Consider the following 12,924-nt stretch of genomic DNA (forward strand, 5'->3'; position numbering starts at 1 on the left):
CTCCAGAGCAGCTGGCAGCTGGAAAGTCACGTCACAGAAAGCGAAGTAATTCAGTGACTTGGTTACTCAATTTGTTTTGCTTTCATTAGATTCCTGGGTTTAAACTCACCTGCCTAGAGCCCAAGTGATGGTTTAAAAACACCTACAAAATGGGCATCTTCCAGTGCAGACACCAGCTGTCACAGTGCAAAGCATCCCATGGTTCACTGGATAGGGATGGGCTGAAGGCTTATAAGAGAAACTTCAGATACTGACAGCAACACACTGAGCAGGTGTCCCCTGTACACACTCGTTTTCTGAAGTCCTTCCTTTGCAAGGCTGCCTTCCAGCGAGTCAGGCCTCAATCGCAGCAGAGAAGTCAGTAGCCTTGGAGTAGTAGAAGGGGTAATATTGGCTGGCCTACTGAGCTTATTAGCTGCTCCTGTTCTGTGAGGGTCTGTAGCTACAATCTCCTACCTCGTTTCTCAGTTACTGCCCTATTGGCACTGCACAGCTGCTGTGGATTTACACAAGGGGATCTGCCACACCCATGTCAGTCCCCCAGCCAACCATTCTGGCTTAGACATGGCAACAGCAATGCTTAAGCTAGTTTTGTGTGTCTATTGCCTCTGCTCCAGTTACACCTTTTGGTCTGATGTTTGCTTCCTTCCTGTTCAAAGGGTCATTCTGAGGAGTTTAGTGTGGGCAAATGGGGGGTAGGAGTTCTCAAAGCCCCCGAGTTAAGAGCACAGTTCACATGGAAAATCAGTGAAAGTACAACTCTTCATTGAAACTTGTGTCCCCCTTTACACCTTGCTTTCCTTTTGAAGAAAAATTCACATGGATTTCTTAGGTAACATCTACAACATAAAACAATTAAAGGTGTTTATTTAAAACATTGATTGTACAACCTACGAACAGTATCAGAAAGTTTCCAAACCGATTTACCTTATATAATGCTTGTTAGAGCAACTAACTGACAAAAAAGACCCTGAACAGATAATTGAAAAACTTTGACATATAAATGGCCAGTAACAGATTCCTAATTCTCAAGTGTCTAAAACGGTTTCCCTTTAATCTTGAAATGTAATTGTTTAGGAGTCACTGTCTAGCTAGTTCTAATGAGTTACTGGGCGCACAACCTGCTCAGATAACTCTTCACAGCATCTGTCTTCATACATTCAGTTTAGTAATGGAAGTGAAATTCACGTACCTCCTAATCCAAGCACATAGCTGGAGCTGTTGCTTGCTCCCCGATGTGCCTCCCCCGCAACCCTACCACAAATGCCCATTTCTATACAGTGTGCAACAATAACAGTTCAGCTACGGCCTGCCCTTTGAAAGGCTGACGACGCTAGTGTCAGTGCTTTGTACAGGAAAAGCACAAGTTGGACTGGTGGTTTGCCTGGTGCAAGTAATCTGCAGCAATGTTCCAGTTCTGAAATCCTGTCTGCGGAGTTCTGTTCACAGGGACACCCGCTAGGGCTTTAAATCTTGACACAGGTTTCTCAGAAGCTGGTTGTGGGGGGGCTAGAACAAGCACTGAGAGTAGAACCAGGGTGCCAGCTGACACTGATTCTAAAGACACGTGCACAAAAACGTCCAAACAGAAGCAGGATTGGAACAGGAGAGGATTATTGGTAAATCTTTCCAAAGTTCAGAGCTGGCTTGCTCTGTAGGAACCCAGTATTTCCCAGCTTTCTGCTGTCTTGAGAGAAAAGCTCCTGCAGCTGAGAGTCTAATATGGTAGAGCGATTCTATGGAGTGTAAAAATCTTGCTCAGATGCTAGGGCTGTGAAAAGTTTACCAGTAAGTATCCCCCTTAGCAGATGATGCTTACTGGTTCCAGTTAACCAGTGGGGGCTCTGCAGGGCCTGCAGCAGGCCCCCCTCCTACCACTCCCCCTTCAATTGGTTAATGGGTTGAACACGTTTAACTGGCTAACCAGCGAGGTGGGATCTGACATCCCTAGCTAGGTGAGTGGTTGTGCTGCCTGCCAAGAGCGGACACTGGAGATGGTTCTTGCTATTCAGCTGCTGATGCAGTGGGGTGGGGGGTGTGACCGTTACAGCAGAACTCAAAGCACCCTCTGAAAGGCCACTGCAGCGGGGAGAGGCACCAGGGTAAATGAAAGGGAGCAAAGGCCCCAACAGCGACAACCGGCCAATCCCAGCCGTTGAACCTCGAGTAACATGGAGCCAGATTTGAACCTCTCCTGGGAGAGCTGGGCTCAGGCCTCAGGGCGGAGCACAGGCCAAGGAAAGGCAGCTGAGATCGCTCCCTAGCATGCTCGGTGACTGCTGCCTCATGGCCACCTGGCCTCAGCCAGCGACCTGTTTTCAGCTCCCATCTGCCAGCCCCTCAGTCTGCGAGTGGCAGCATCTCCCCACCTACTGCCGCCCCTCAGCGTGCGTGAGCTGGAAAGGGGGGTGCAGCCACTGTGACTGCTTTGGAAACCAGAGCTACCCCCTGGCAAGCCCCCGCCTGCGAGAGGCCCCCCCGAGCAGCCCGAGTCACAGCGCTAAGTTCCACCTTCCACCCTTGGCCTGCAGGCTGCTCTAGCTCCTTGCCATGTGGACAGGCCACGAGATCGGTTAAAGCCTTTGCCACGCGGGGCGGGGCTTGGCCCTAGGGCTGCATGTAGGAGCAACGGCCTCCACTGTCCGAGAGCCAAGGTGAAGAGGTGGGTAGGACCCGATCTCCCTCTTCCAGTGCAGACAGTCAGGTAGTAGGCATCGGGGGGGGGGGGGGTCCTATGCTCTACACCAGCCGTGGGCAACACATTTTTTGGGGGGGGAGGGAGGGAGGGACACTTTAGAAATTTCTGAAGTGGCCTTGGGTGGCCCTGGACGGGGCGGGGCCAAGACTCTTCCATGCTTCCCCACCCACAGCCCCTGATTGGTCTGGGGCTGGAGGGGGCGCAAAGTCTGCTCTGGGCAGTGGGCGGTTCCCTCGGTACCCGTGCCCCTGGTGGTAGGAGGGTTTGCATGTTCCCCCAGCCAATTGGCCTGGGGCGGGAGAGCATGTGATGCGTCTTGCTCCCCGCCGGGGGCGCCTCACGTAGTCAGGTGCTGAGCCCCTGGCCCCAAGCCCTGACTGGCCTGAGGGGTGGGGCAAAGTCTCCTTGGGCAGTGCTGAGAAGCTCTGTGCCCCTCGCAGGGCCTGCCCCCAGGCCAATCAGGACTTGGGGGCAGGGGGGTGTGCAAAGTCTTCTCCCCCTCTGCCAGGGGCACTGTGCTTGCACTCCTGGAAGGGTGGGGCAGGGTGGAAGGGGATTTCACCTGCTTTTGCCCACAGGCCCTGACTGGCCCAGGGGTGGGGGAAGCGGCAGGGCCTCCCTGGGCCAGATCAACTCGCTTGGCGGGCTGGATCCGGCCCCTGGGAGGCCCTTTTGCCCACCCCTGCCCTGCACCCTGCTTAGTTCCTCCTTGGGGGTCTGGTGAGCAATAACACTACATGCCTGAAGCAACTGCATCCTGCCCCCGGCGGCCGGGCTGTCCCTGTGCCTGGGTGCTGGCTGTTAACCGCCTGCAGCCTTGCCAGCAGGGTCAAGGCTGTGAGAGCTAACGCACTGCCCCAGACGCCCGGCTGTGCCGTTACTGCTGGCAGACGGATGCCTGCGGCCGGGTGGCCCTTTGTCTCCACCCTCACGCGAATCCCTGCAGCGGTGCTGGCCCTGCCTGCCTGCGCCGACGGACCCCCTCCCACGGCTGCGTTGGGGAGAAGCCTCGGGAGGCACCAGCACCGGTCTCCACGCCTGCCCCCCAATGACGCTCGTACTGGGGTTTCCTGGGGCACACGCGAGAGGTGCAGAGGGCTCAGGCTGGCGACCCCACGGAGCCGAAGCAGCGCCCAGCCAATAGCCACCCTGGGAAGCAAGCCCCCTGCTGCCTTTGAGAGGAACCAGAGAGCAGCCACCAGTTGACTCGGCGTCCCAGAGGGTGCAGCCGGCTGCCTGAGGCCATTCCCAGCAGAAATGCTGCCACTATGGGCACGCCACAGACCCTGGCACCGAGCCAGCCAGCCCCCCACCCCAAGATCATTCTGCCTTCTACTAGCACCAGTGGGCCTCCCCCTCCAGGGCACGTCCACCCAGGACTCTGGAGAGGGGCCCTCCGCAGCCCCTGGAGCGGCCCCTCAGCCTGGCAGTTTTACAGTCCCAGCGGAAGCTGGCGCAGCAGGGACCAGGTAAGCCGGGCGGGAGCCTGCGGGGCTGGAGACAGGGAGGTGTGTGCGCAAGGAATCCATTACGAGTCATCTGGGCCATAAATCAGTTGCTTGGTCCCGGGCGCTCCCCAAGGCAGGGGCGCGCTGTTTGAACCCCCACCCCTCCCGAGGAGCTGGCTGAATGGCAGGAAAGCCCCGCGGGAGGGAGGGGGAGCTGCCAGGTTACAGCTTGCGTGTTCCCAACTGGAATCGGGCTTCCTCCGAGATTCCGTACTGCTCCAGGGGGTCCTGCAGCGACAGCACAACAGGCCTGTAAGTCAGGGAGCAGACACCCAGCTGGCTTCCCTGCACCCTACGAGGTCACGGGGCCTGCAGCGCTGCCCCTCTACTCTGCACCGGCTGCAGCAGGAGGCCGTGGCTGTCTGCAGCTAGAGCCATTCCTTCACCCAGGCCTGGGGATCAGACCAGTCCAGTCAACTGGGAGACTGAGCGTTGATTCAGAATCAAAGCAGGAGACTCGGGGGGGGGGGGGGGGGGCAGCAAAGGACAGTCCTTCAGCCTTGCTGGAGACTGCAAGAAGGGCAGCCCTGGCGGGGGGGGGGGGGGGTTGTTCTGTAGCTACCCTAGTCCAGAAGAGAGTGCAGCTGTCCCAGGGTCACTGGCTTGCGGGGCTCTCCTCGAGAGCTAGGAGCAGGGCAGAGGTGGCAGAAGCCCACAGCTGCACTGGCAGAGGCCCAAGTGATCTAACCGAGCGCCTGCCTACTGCTCAGGTTCACACGGTCAGCAGTGCGGCGTCTGTACAACCTGCTGGAGGCGACAGCAGGGCTGCAGGTCAGTTACACACCTGCTTGGCAGAGAGCTCCGAAACCGACGTGACCGGACGGCTGGAGTCCCCGCCCCACGCCCTTGTGCCGCGGTTCTGAGCGAGCCCCACATGCTGGTGCAGCGGGATGCTGCCACCGCACGACCAGACCATCTGGGGGGCCGTCAGGCCCCTTGACACTGACTGGGGATCGTTTCGAGAACTAAATTATTCTGGGGCCGCAACCCCCTCCCGCACCGTTCTTGCTGCTCCACTTCTCCCCGGCAGAAAACAGGCTCGACAGTGGCTGGGCCATGGCTGGGCAGGCGCCGGACTCACCTTTCCCGTCATCTTTTGAATCTCATTCCGGTAGAAGATCAAACTTCGCCGCATGAACTCGTAGCTGGCAGACAAGGAGCAGAGGGGCCGGGCTGAACGGGGGCTGCAGAGCCCAAGATGGGCCCAGCTCCGTCCCCGCTGCAAGAATGTGCAACAGCCCTGGTGGGGTGCAGGCAGCCACCCCCCCCTTCACCGGAACGACCAGGCTCGTGGGAGCTGCCTCTCCCCAGGGCTCAGCCTGCAGCTTCCTGGCAGCAGTGCCTGTGATAGGACCTTGCCTCAAGCAGTGCTCAGGAGGGTCACCACCCGGCCCGAGCTGGGAGGTACCGGACACGTCTCTGCAGCCAGGCCAGTGCTTTGCCCTGTGCTGCACCGGGCCCACCGTGCTCCCTTCCTCCCTCCCTGCATCGGGATGCGCCTGGCGAGGAGCCGACCTTTCGCCATCCTAGGGTGTGCCACGAACGTACATACCAGCGCGCTGGGGGCAGCCTCCCCAGCCCTACCTGGCTCGCCGGAGAGCCTCGATCCACTCCTGGCACTGCTCCTCCGTGTCGCACTCGAAGGAGTACTTCCGGTCGGGCTCCTCGATGAAACCTGCCGGGGACACGGAACGGAGGGTTGAGAGACGCTCCCTGTGCCCACCCGCCGGTGTCACCGCCAGCCCCCCGGGCCGGCCCCAACTGCCCCTTCCTATTTCAGCTGGAAGGGCCAGAGCTCTGCTGACATATTAGAAGGACCAGGCCCCCGCGGGCCCAGCCTCAACCACCCTCCCTGTAGCAAGGGACAAGAGCCTCCAGCTCCCGCGTTCCAGGGAGCCCTCCTTGTTTGAAATGCCCTAGGTGCGGTTCTTGGAAGGGCTGCTCAGGAAGCCCCTGGGACAGCCGGGGCAGCAACGTGCTCAGAGCCATCCCTCGTCTCACTGGCACGGCCCAGCAGCCCCTGAGCGACCCACCTGGCCAGGGAGTTACGGTGCAGCTGACTGAGGAAAGGTCACTGCAAGTGGCACAGACCCAGGACAAGGGACTCCTCTCCCCTTAGCGCATGGCCCATGCCTAGTTCTATCTGCATGGCTCATCCCGAAAGTTACCCTGCCAACGAGCTAAACAGGAATCTGCTCATGCACCACTGCTGTGCAGCTGCCTCTGGGGTGGAACGGGGCGGCTGTTCAGAGCACACCTGTTTGGGAGAGGCAGCACAGGGCACCACCTCTCAAAGCTTCAGCATGGACCATCATGGAGGACATAGATCCAGGGGTGGGGAACCTCAGCCCTGGGGCCCGGATGCGGCCCCTGAGGCTGAGTCCCCTCCCCCAATGCATTGGGAAGCCTGTGCTGGTGCTCCAGCCCCCCCTCCCCTACTGCCCCCCACCGGGCAGGAGCACCCAATCTACTCGGCTGGGCCCCCCAGGCTCTGGGGTGCGGGGAATGTGGGGTGTTTTCAGTCAGTGAGGGGGTTTTGTGCAGCCCCCCGACGCACAAAGTTCCCCGCCCCTGCCATGGATACGTTGGAATTGGACCAGGCCGCTGAGCCGAACGGCTCCGTGTTTGAAGAGAGCCGTCCGCTCGTCGCATGGGGCGCTGCACACGCACAGAGGGGAAGCAGGAACCGACTCTCTCAAAATCCGGCCCAGCTGACCAGTGAAAAGCTGACTCCCTGTGTGACGCTAATCACAGAATCCTAGAACCCCAGGGCGGCAGAGACCCCGGGAGGCATCAAGTCCAGCCCCCTGCCCGAAGCAGAACCAACCCCACTCAGTCAGCCCAGCCAGGGCTGTGTCAAGCCGGGACTTAAACACCTCTAGGGATGGAGATTCCCCCCTCCCCAGGGCACCCAGCCCAAGGCTTCCCCACCCACCCGGGGAAAGAGTTTTTCCTAATATCCCACCTGGACCTCCCGCACTGTAACTGGAGCCCACTGCTCCTCTTTCTGCCCTCTGCCCCCACTGAGAACAGCCTCCCTCCAGCCTATGCTTCACCAAGATGGCATCAGGCCCCCTAATTAATAAGCCTGGCACTGCCACCCATAATTAATCTAGATCTGGGCTCCAGCATGGAGGTAACTCAGCCAAACTGCCTCCCCCCATGCTGCAGGCACAAACGGAGACCAGAGTGTGTCTGAAGCCTAGGAGGAGACGTTGCCACGTTCCAAGGCTCCTCTCTGCAGGCAGAGGGCAAGGGGCCCGCTTCCCTCCCCCCACACAGCCCAGACGAAGGCAACTTCAACAGTAGCCACTTTGCTGCAAAGCCGTGCAGGCAGATGTCACAGGGTGGCTGGCAGAGGAGGACCAGCCAGCTCAATGGGGCGGCAGTGGGCTATGAGAATCTGTCCCTTTCAGCACACAGGACAAACTCTGGCCCACGCCAGCCCTGGGGAATGAGCTTTGGGAGCATCAGCCGCGTGTGAATGGCCGGAGAGCCCCCCGGCTGCCCCATCGTGTGGGCTGCTGTTGCCCTTGGAGCAGGAGGCACCGTGGTGGGCTGGCTGGAGAAGCTAGCAGTGCCCCAAGCCTTGCACCAGGAAGCTCATGGCCTTGCTGCTGCTGACGGGGAGAGGCAGCACCGGCTGCAGGCTGGTGCCCGGGCGGCTCTCTTGCCAGAGGCCCTAGCGCAGACAGTGGGAGTTTGGTCCCTCCTGGCTGGAGTGGAGACGAAGGCTCCGCACATTGAAGCAGCTGCGCCGGGCAGGCAGGCCAACAGATATGGGGACGGCCTTGGAGGAAACATCCTGTTGTTTTTGCCACATACCATTTGCACAATGATTGCTTGTGGGATGAAAGGCTGCTTCCAAAGGACAACGCGCCGCGAGCCAGCTGGAGCCACTGCTATCAACACAAGGCCAAACAGCATGGCGGGAGGGCCCAGGCTGGGACAGCCCTGACAAGTGCCTTATCTGAGCCTGAAAGCAAGAGCCTAGCTGCAGCACTGTGGCCACAGCCCATCTTCCCTGCGAGGAATGGCCACTAGCGCTTAACCACTCCCGCAGCGCCCGTCAGCCCCGCGTTCTCCGCACTCGCCTGCCTCCCTCAGCCAGCAATGGGATGCAGCCACCTCTGGGGCTGAGCGCAGCAGCTGCGTAGCTCGCAGCCCCACTGTGCTGAAACTGAGGGCAGCAAGTAAAGAACAGACTACTGAAAACCCTACAAAGGGGAGCCAAGAGGCAGAAAACACAGTTTTGTCCAGAGCACCAGAGCTAGCACCTTGACACCACCAAAATATGGTCCAGGACCTTCCCGTGCTGGGGGGCTGGTTTTCATACCTACATGACGAGACCAACCCTTCAGCAGCACAATCATTACGCCAGGAGGCGTCAATGATGCAGCACAGGGAGGGAAGAGGGTGGCTATTGATTTTGTAGCATCACTTCTTACAACACCCAAGAATTTTTCTTATGCGTCTCCCTTTTCCCATACTGCCCCGCCCCACGTGAGACAGGACACTCCACACAGTATGGTGCAGGATCTGACTCTAGAAACATTCCCCTTGCCCTTCTGCTACTTGACTGAAAAGGGAAACCGAGAGGAGGATACACCCATGAGAATCTTCTCCCACAACTCACTGATCGAAAAGACATTCTCCTCTTCTTTGGTGACTCTGCAGTGCTCCAACAGCAAAGCTCCAATTGGCTAGAAAGAAACCCACAGAGAAGGTTTAAGACACCCCTCCCCTTGTTCAGCCAGTTCTACACATGTGAGACATTGTGGCGGGAAAGGGAACACGGGGACTGACGTGGGGGCCGCAGTGAGTGACTCGTGAAAGAGAGAGACAACAGTGCCAAGAGGCTAGAGCAGAAACGACATTCCCTAAGCTATTTGAGTTCTTGTGCACTATCTTGCTAGTCACAGCTCTTTCACTGGTTCCCATGTATTGTTTGCTACAGTGGGTCTTTCACGGCAGCTCAAGAAGACAAAAATATTTTTAATGATAGGAAGATCCTGATAAGCCACAAACTACCAGGGGACGGACTTTAGGGCAGACGTCATAACCTGGCGAGAACTGAGAGGGTTGAAAACAGAGCGGTTTTTAGGTAGCCAATTTCTTTGTCTCTGCTGTCATACTTCACTGTACAAATATTTTGTGTTGATTAGTATTTACACAGTGCTTTGGACATCTGTATTTGCTCAGTACAACTCTGGAGAGTTAATAAATAGCTCAGTGATCTGCACAAAAAGAGGCAAAGGTGGTAAAAGTTCTCTAGAATCTAGTCTGCACATCAAGTTTGGCTGGAAGGCACAGCACAAACAGAAATCCAAACTTAGGTCTGGAAAAGAACATGCTTGAAGCTTTGCAGAAGTCTAATGAAATCTGTCCCTGCATTCGGTTTTTTTAAAACAGTTCATTTTAAACAAACGAATTTCACCTGCAGAATTTGCAAGTCATTTATGGGTGCACTGAGCTAAGGCATGAAAACCAGAGAAAGGGTTCTTTTCTTTGTCCGAAATGAACTGCAAGAGACAAACAAATAGAATAGAGACCACAGACTTTTTTTAAGAACAACTCAGTGTTAAGAGGTGTTATTTGACTAAGTATCCCGTCAGCACATACTATTCTAAGCTTCCAAACTATTTTTGGACCACTTACTGCTAAACACAAAGGGAAATATTTTATAGTCTCTAACTGCCAGGAAAATTAGCCAAAACAGCCAAACTCGTGTAAGCAGGAGTGGAGAGAAATCTGCTACTGGGAATGGTCTCTAGTCTCATGCGGTCAAAGCTCTAACATGATTTCATAATCACCCCAAAGAGACTGTGAAGTGTGGCATCTTCTTGGCCAGATCCTATGATCATGACTGTCAGAGGAGACAAGGAGGAGAGAAGAAATATTCTGCAAAGGGAGTGCAAGGATCCTTAGGGTCACATGTATTTCTGATCACTACAAACACCACCGAAAGCACCTTCTCTTCAAGTCTGTTAAATGGCGTAGCCACAGCAGTACCATGCCATGCTCATCCTGCATCTTCTGTCCAATCACAGTGCAAGTGAGTTTTATTGTTAAGGATGAGAAACAAAGGCCAAGACAGATCAAAAGTCTTTTCTGGAACCAGTGGGCTCCAGCTCGCATTCCTCTGCTACAACAACCAGACAATACGCTTGCATACTTATAGGTCCAAGTAAGGAATATTGATAAAATACAGCGATTACAATGCTTTGGGGTTTTTTTTTTTTACATTGCCAGATCTTGCTCAAAAGCAATGATACAGTTATTATTTACTGAGATTTAGCTAGGGCCTTAGTCTAAATTTAAAATCAATCTCACTAGTTTCACATAAATGAATTGCAGCCATGCGTGTAAGTGTGGCAATGATTAGGTTTCAGAGATCACCCCTAGACTGATAGCCAGGGCTGGGCAGGACAGCAGTTGCTTCTCAGCGTCGCCAAGCAGAGGCTTCATTGTGTTCCTCAAACACCACTAGCTAAACAGTGCAGTGTGACTACTTCACCGGTAAGTGTTTCAGGGCATGGACCATCTACGATTCTGTGATAGTACAGAGCTTAGCACAACGGCAGTCTGCTCTTGGTTGGTTTTTAGGCCCTTTGGTATAGAACCTGCCTTATTAATATGTTTTTCTACAACAGCTCTAACAAGTTCATAAAGCCAGTTTGCAGAAGCAAGTTATTTTTATACCTCTCCTTCATCTATGCGGAAGTAGAAGAGAAAGTTGACAACTAGCTTCACTAGGCGTTTCTTCAGCACTGCAAAGAAGAGAGACAGCATTCAGAAGCGGAGGTCTGTGGCAGTGTTCCCTGTTAGCTGAGTGCTTTGGAGTGATTCATACTCCGCCCAGCTGCTTAGCAGAGCATCCAGAGCTGTCAGCTTGGCTCTATCTACACTGGCGCGTTCTTATGCAAAAACTCTTCCAGAAGAGAGCGTCTACACTGGCATGTGCTTTTGCACAAGAGCATCCATGCCAGTGTAGATGCTCTCTTCCGCACGAAAGCTCTGAGAGCCATTTTAACTATAGGGCTTTCTTGCCCAGGAAATTCATGTTGCCTGTCTACACTGGCCTCTTCTGGAAGAGCTCTTGCGCAAGAGGGCTTATTCCTGAGCAGGAGCGTCAGAGTTCTGGCGCAAGCAGCCCTGATTTTATACATTAGAACATCAGTTTATTTGCGTAAGAACACGTGACCACTGTAGATAGGCAGCAAGTTTTTACGCAAGATCGTGCCTGTGTAGCCACAGCCCTTGTGTCTCGGCCTGGTAGTGCACATTGGTACATGCTTTGCTGCATACAAAATTTATTTTGCTTAAGGATAGAAAATATTGGAACATTCATCTGTAGGATGGAAAACTGGACCTGTCGCACAAAGGAAGGTGCAGGCACCTTTCATTCTTACTGGTTCATAGCACTATGATTCTAGGCTGAACAGCAATTTGATGACCTCTCAAGCAACCTCAATTCTATCCTAGGTGTGCCAGCCTGGGCTAAGCTTTCACTGATGACCTATAAAACTTTAACCACACATGCTTCTTGTAGCACCTCCTGGCTGGTACGATCCCAATGCAAATTCACAGGTATCCACATCCCTGAATATGGCTGCCGCTATCCATGTCTTGTTTTTGTGGATAGAAAGCTGCTTCAAACCCTGCAAGGTGGCAGCTCTCTGCGGCCGCAGCTGTGGTTGCAGATCTCCCACCATCTTTTTGCCAATACAGATACCAATTTTATATCTGCGTAGGGGTCTACCAGTGCATTGTACATGCCATCCCCCACCACAGGAAGGCAGCCACTTTGCGGACAAAGGGTGGTAGCTCAGTGCCATACACCACCTCACCAGCGCTGGGGGAGGAGAATGCAGGAGTGGAGCTACCGCCTCTTTGAGAAAGTGCCAACGTGGTCCCTGCTCATCCCACAGGGAAGGGGACAGGGCAGGGAGCTCAACAGAGGCAGGACAAAGAGCCAGATTGAAGTTTGGGGGGGGGGGGGGGGAATGGGGAAGGTGTGGGAGTAGCTGGCTCCTGAGTGGAAGAAGCTGAGCCTCATGCCCCACAATAGAACCCTCCCCCGGCCCTCTTGAGCGCCTGTCATCCACCCTGTACACCCCACCCCCCACTCTATCCCCATACACCCTGCCCCACCCTAGCTCCTCCCACATATGCCCCGCCCCTGCCCCACCCTAGCTCCTCCCACATATGCCCCGCCCCTGCCCCACCCCCACTCTATCCCCATACGCCCCGCCCCCGACCCACCCTAGCTCCTCCCACATATGCCCCGCCCCTGCCCCACCCCCACTCTATCCCCATACGCCCCGCCCCCGACCCACCCTAGCTCCTCCCACATATGCCCCGCCCCTGCCCCACCCCCACTACACCCGACCCGCCCCCGGCCCCCTTCTCCTCCCCATACCCCGCCCCTCCCCCCCCCACACGCTCCGACCCCTCCCCTCTCCAGTCCCACAAATACGCCCCCCCCCCTCCCACCCCGCCCCGCCCCCTCCCGTCACACGCCCCGCCCCCGCCGCCCCTCACCGCTGCCCTTCTTGGGCACGCGCATGAGAATCTCCGCCGCCTTCTCGGCCGGCTGCCGGGCCAGGGCCAGCAGCTCGCGCTCGTTGTAGCGCATGGCGAGGCCCCGCCCCCGCGCGCCCCTACAGCCGCCGCATCCCGCCGCGCGAGCCGCCAACCGTCGCTCCCCGCCCCCAA

The 12,924-nt window shown here is 56.2% G+C and overlaps 1 protein-coding gene across 3 annotated transcripts; it reads right to left on the reverse strand.

Annotated features, from left to right (window-relative positions):
- Window positions 1-850: 850 nt before the first annotated feature.
- PLEKHJ1 (pleckstrin homology domain containing J1) lies at window positions 851-12,885 on the reverse strand. Of its 3 annotated transcripts, none has more exons than XM_075903204.2 (6): window positions 12,751-12,885; window positions 10,909-10,976; window positions 8,843-8,909; window positions 5,791-5,881; window positions 5,288-5,351; window positions 851-4,434 (listed from the first exon to the last, which is right to left on the reverse strand). In XM_075903204.2, the coding sequence occupies exons 1-6, from the start codon at window positions 12,842-12,844 to the stop codon at window positions 4,369-4,371; spliced, it is 450 nt and encodes a 149-aa protein (XP_075759319.1). In that variant the 5' UTR covers window positions 12,845-12,885; the 3' UTR covers window positions 851-4,368. The 3 variants fall into 3 exon arrangements, with proteins under 3 accessions (XP_075759319.1, XP_075759320.1, XP_075759321.1); XM_075903205.2 differs by having other exon boundaries at window positions 5,288-5,425; XM_075903206.2 differs by lacking the exon at window positions 851-4,434 and adding an exon at window positions 4,744-4,953.
- Window positions 12,886-12,924: the final 39 nt, after the last annotated feature.

This window comes from Pelodiscus sinensis, chromosome 32, assembly GCF_052426305.1.
Source record: "Pelodiscus sinensis isolate ZL-2025 chromosome 32, ASM5242630v1, whole genome shotgun sequence".
Taxonomy (NCBI): domain Eukaryota; kingdom Metazoa; phylum Chordata; order Testudines; family Trionychidae; genus Pelodiscus; species Pelodiscus sinensis.

Excerpts from the sequence above, each read along its gene's own strand:
- PLEKHJ1 (XM_075903204.2), bottom strand. The coding sequence starts at position 12,844 with ATGCGCTACAACGAGCGCGAGCTGCTGGCCCTGGCCCGGCAGCCGGCC. Across the intron at positions 5,882-8,842 it reads GGAGAATGTCTTTTCGATCA|GTTTCATCGAGGAGCCCGAC; the intron begins GTGAGTTGTGGG and ends TGTCCCCGGCAG. Across the intron at positions 5,352-5,790 it reads GAGGCTCTCCGGCGAGCCAG|CTACGAGTTCATGCGGCGAA; the intron begins GTAGGGCTGGGG and ends CTTGTCTGCCAG.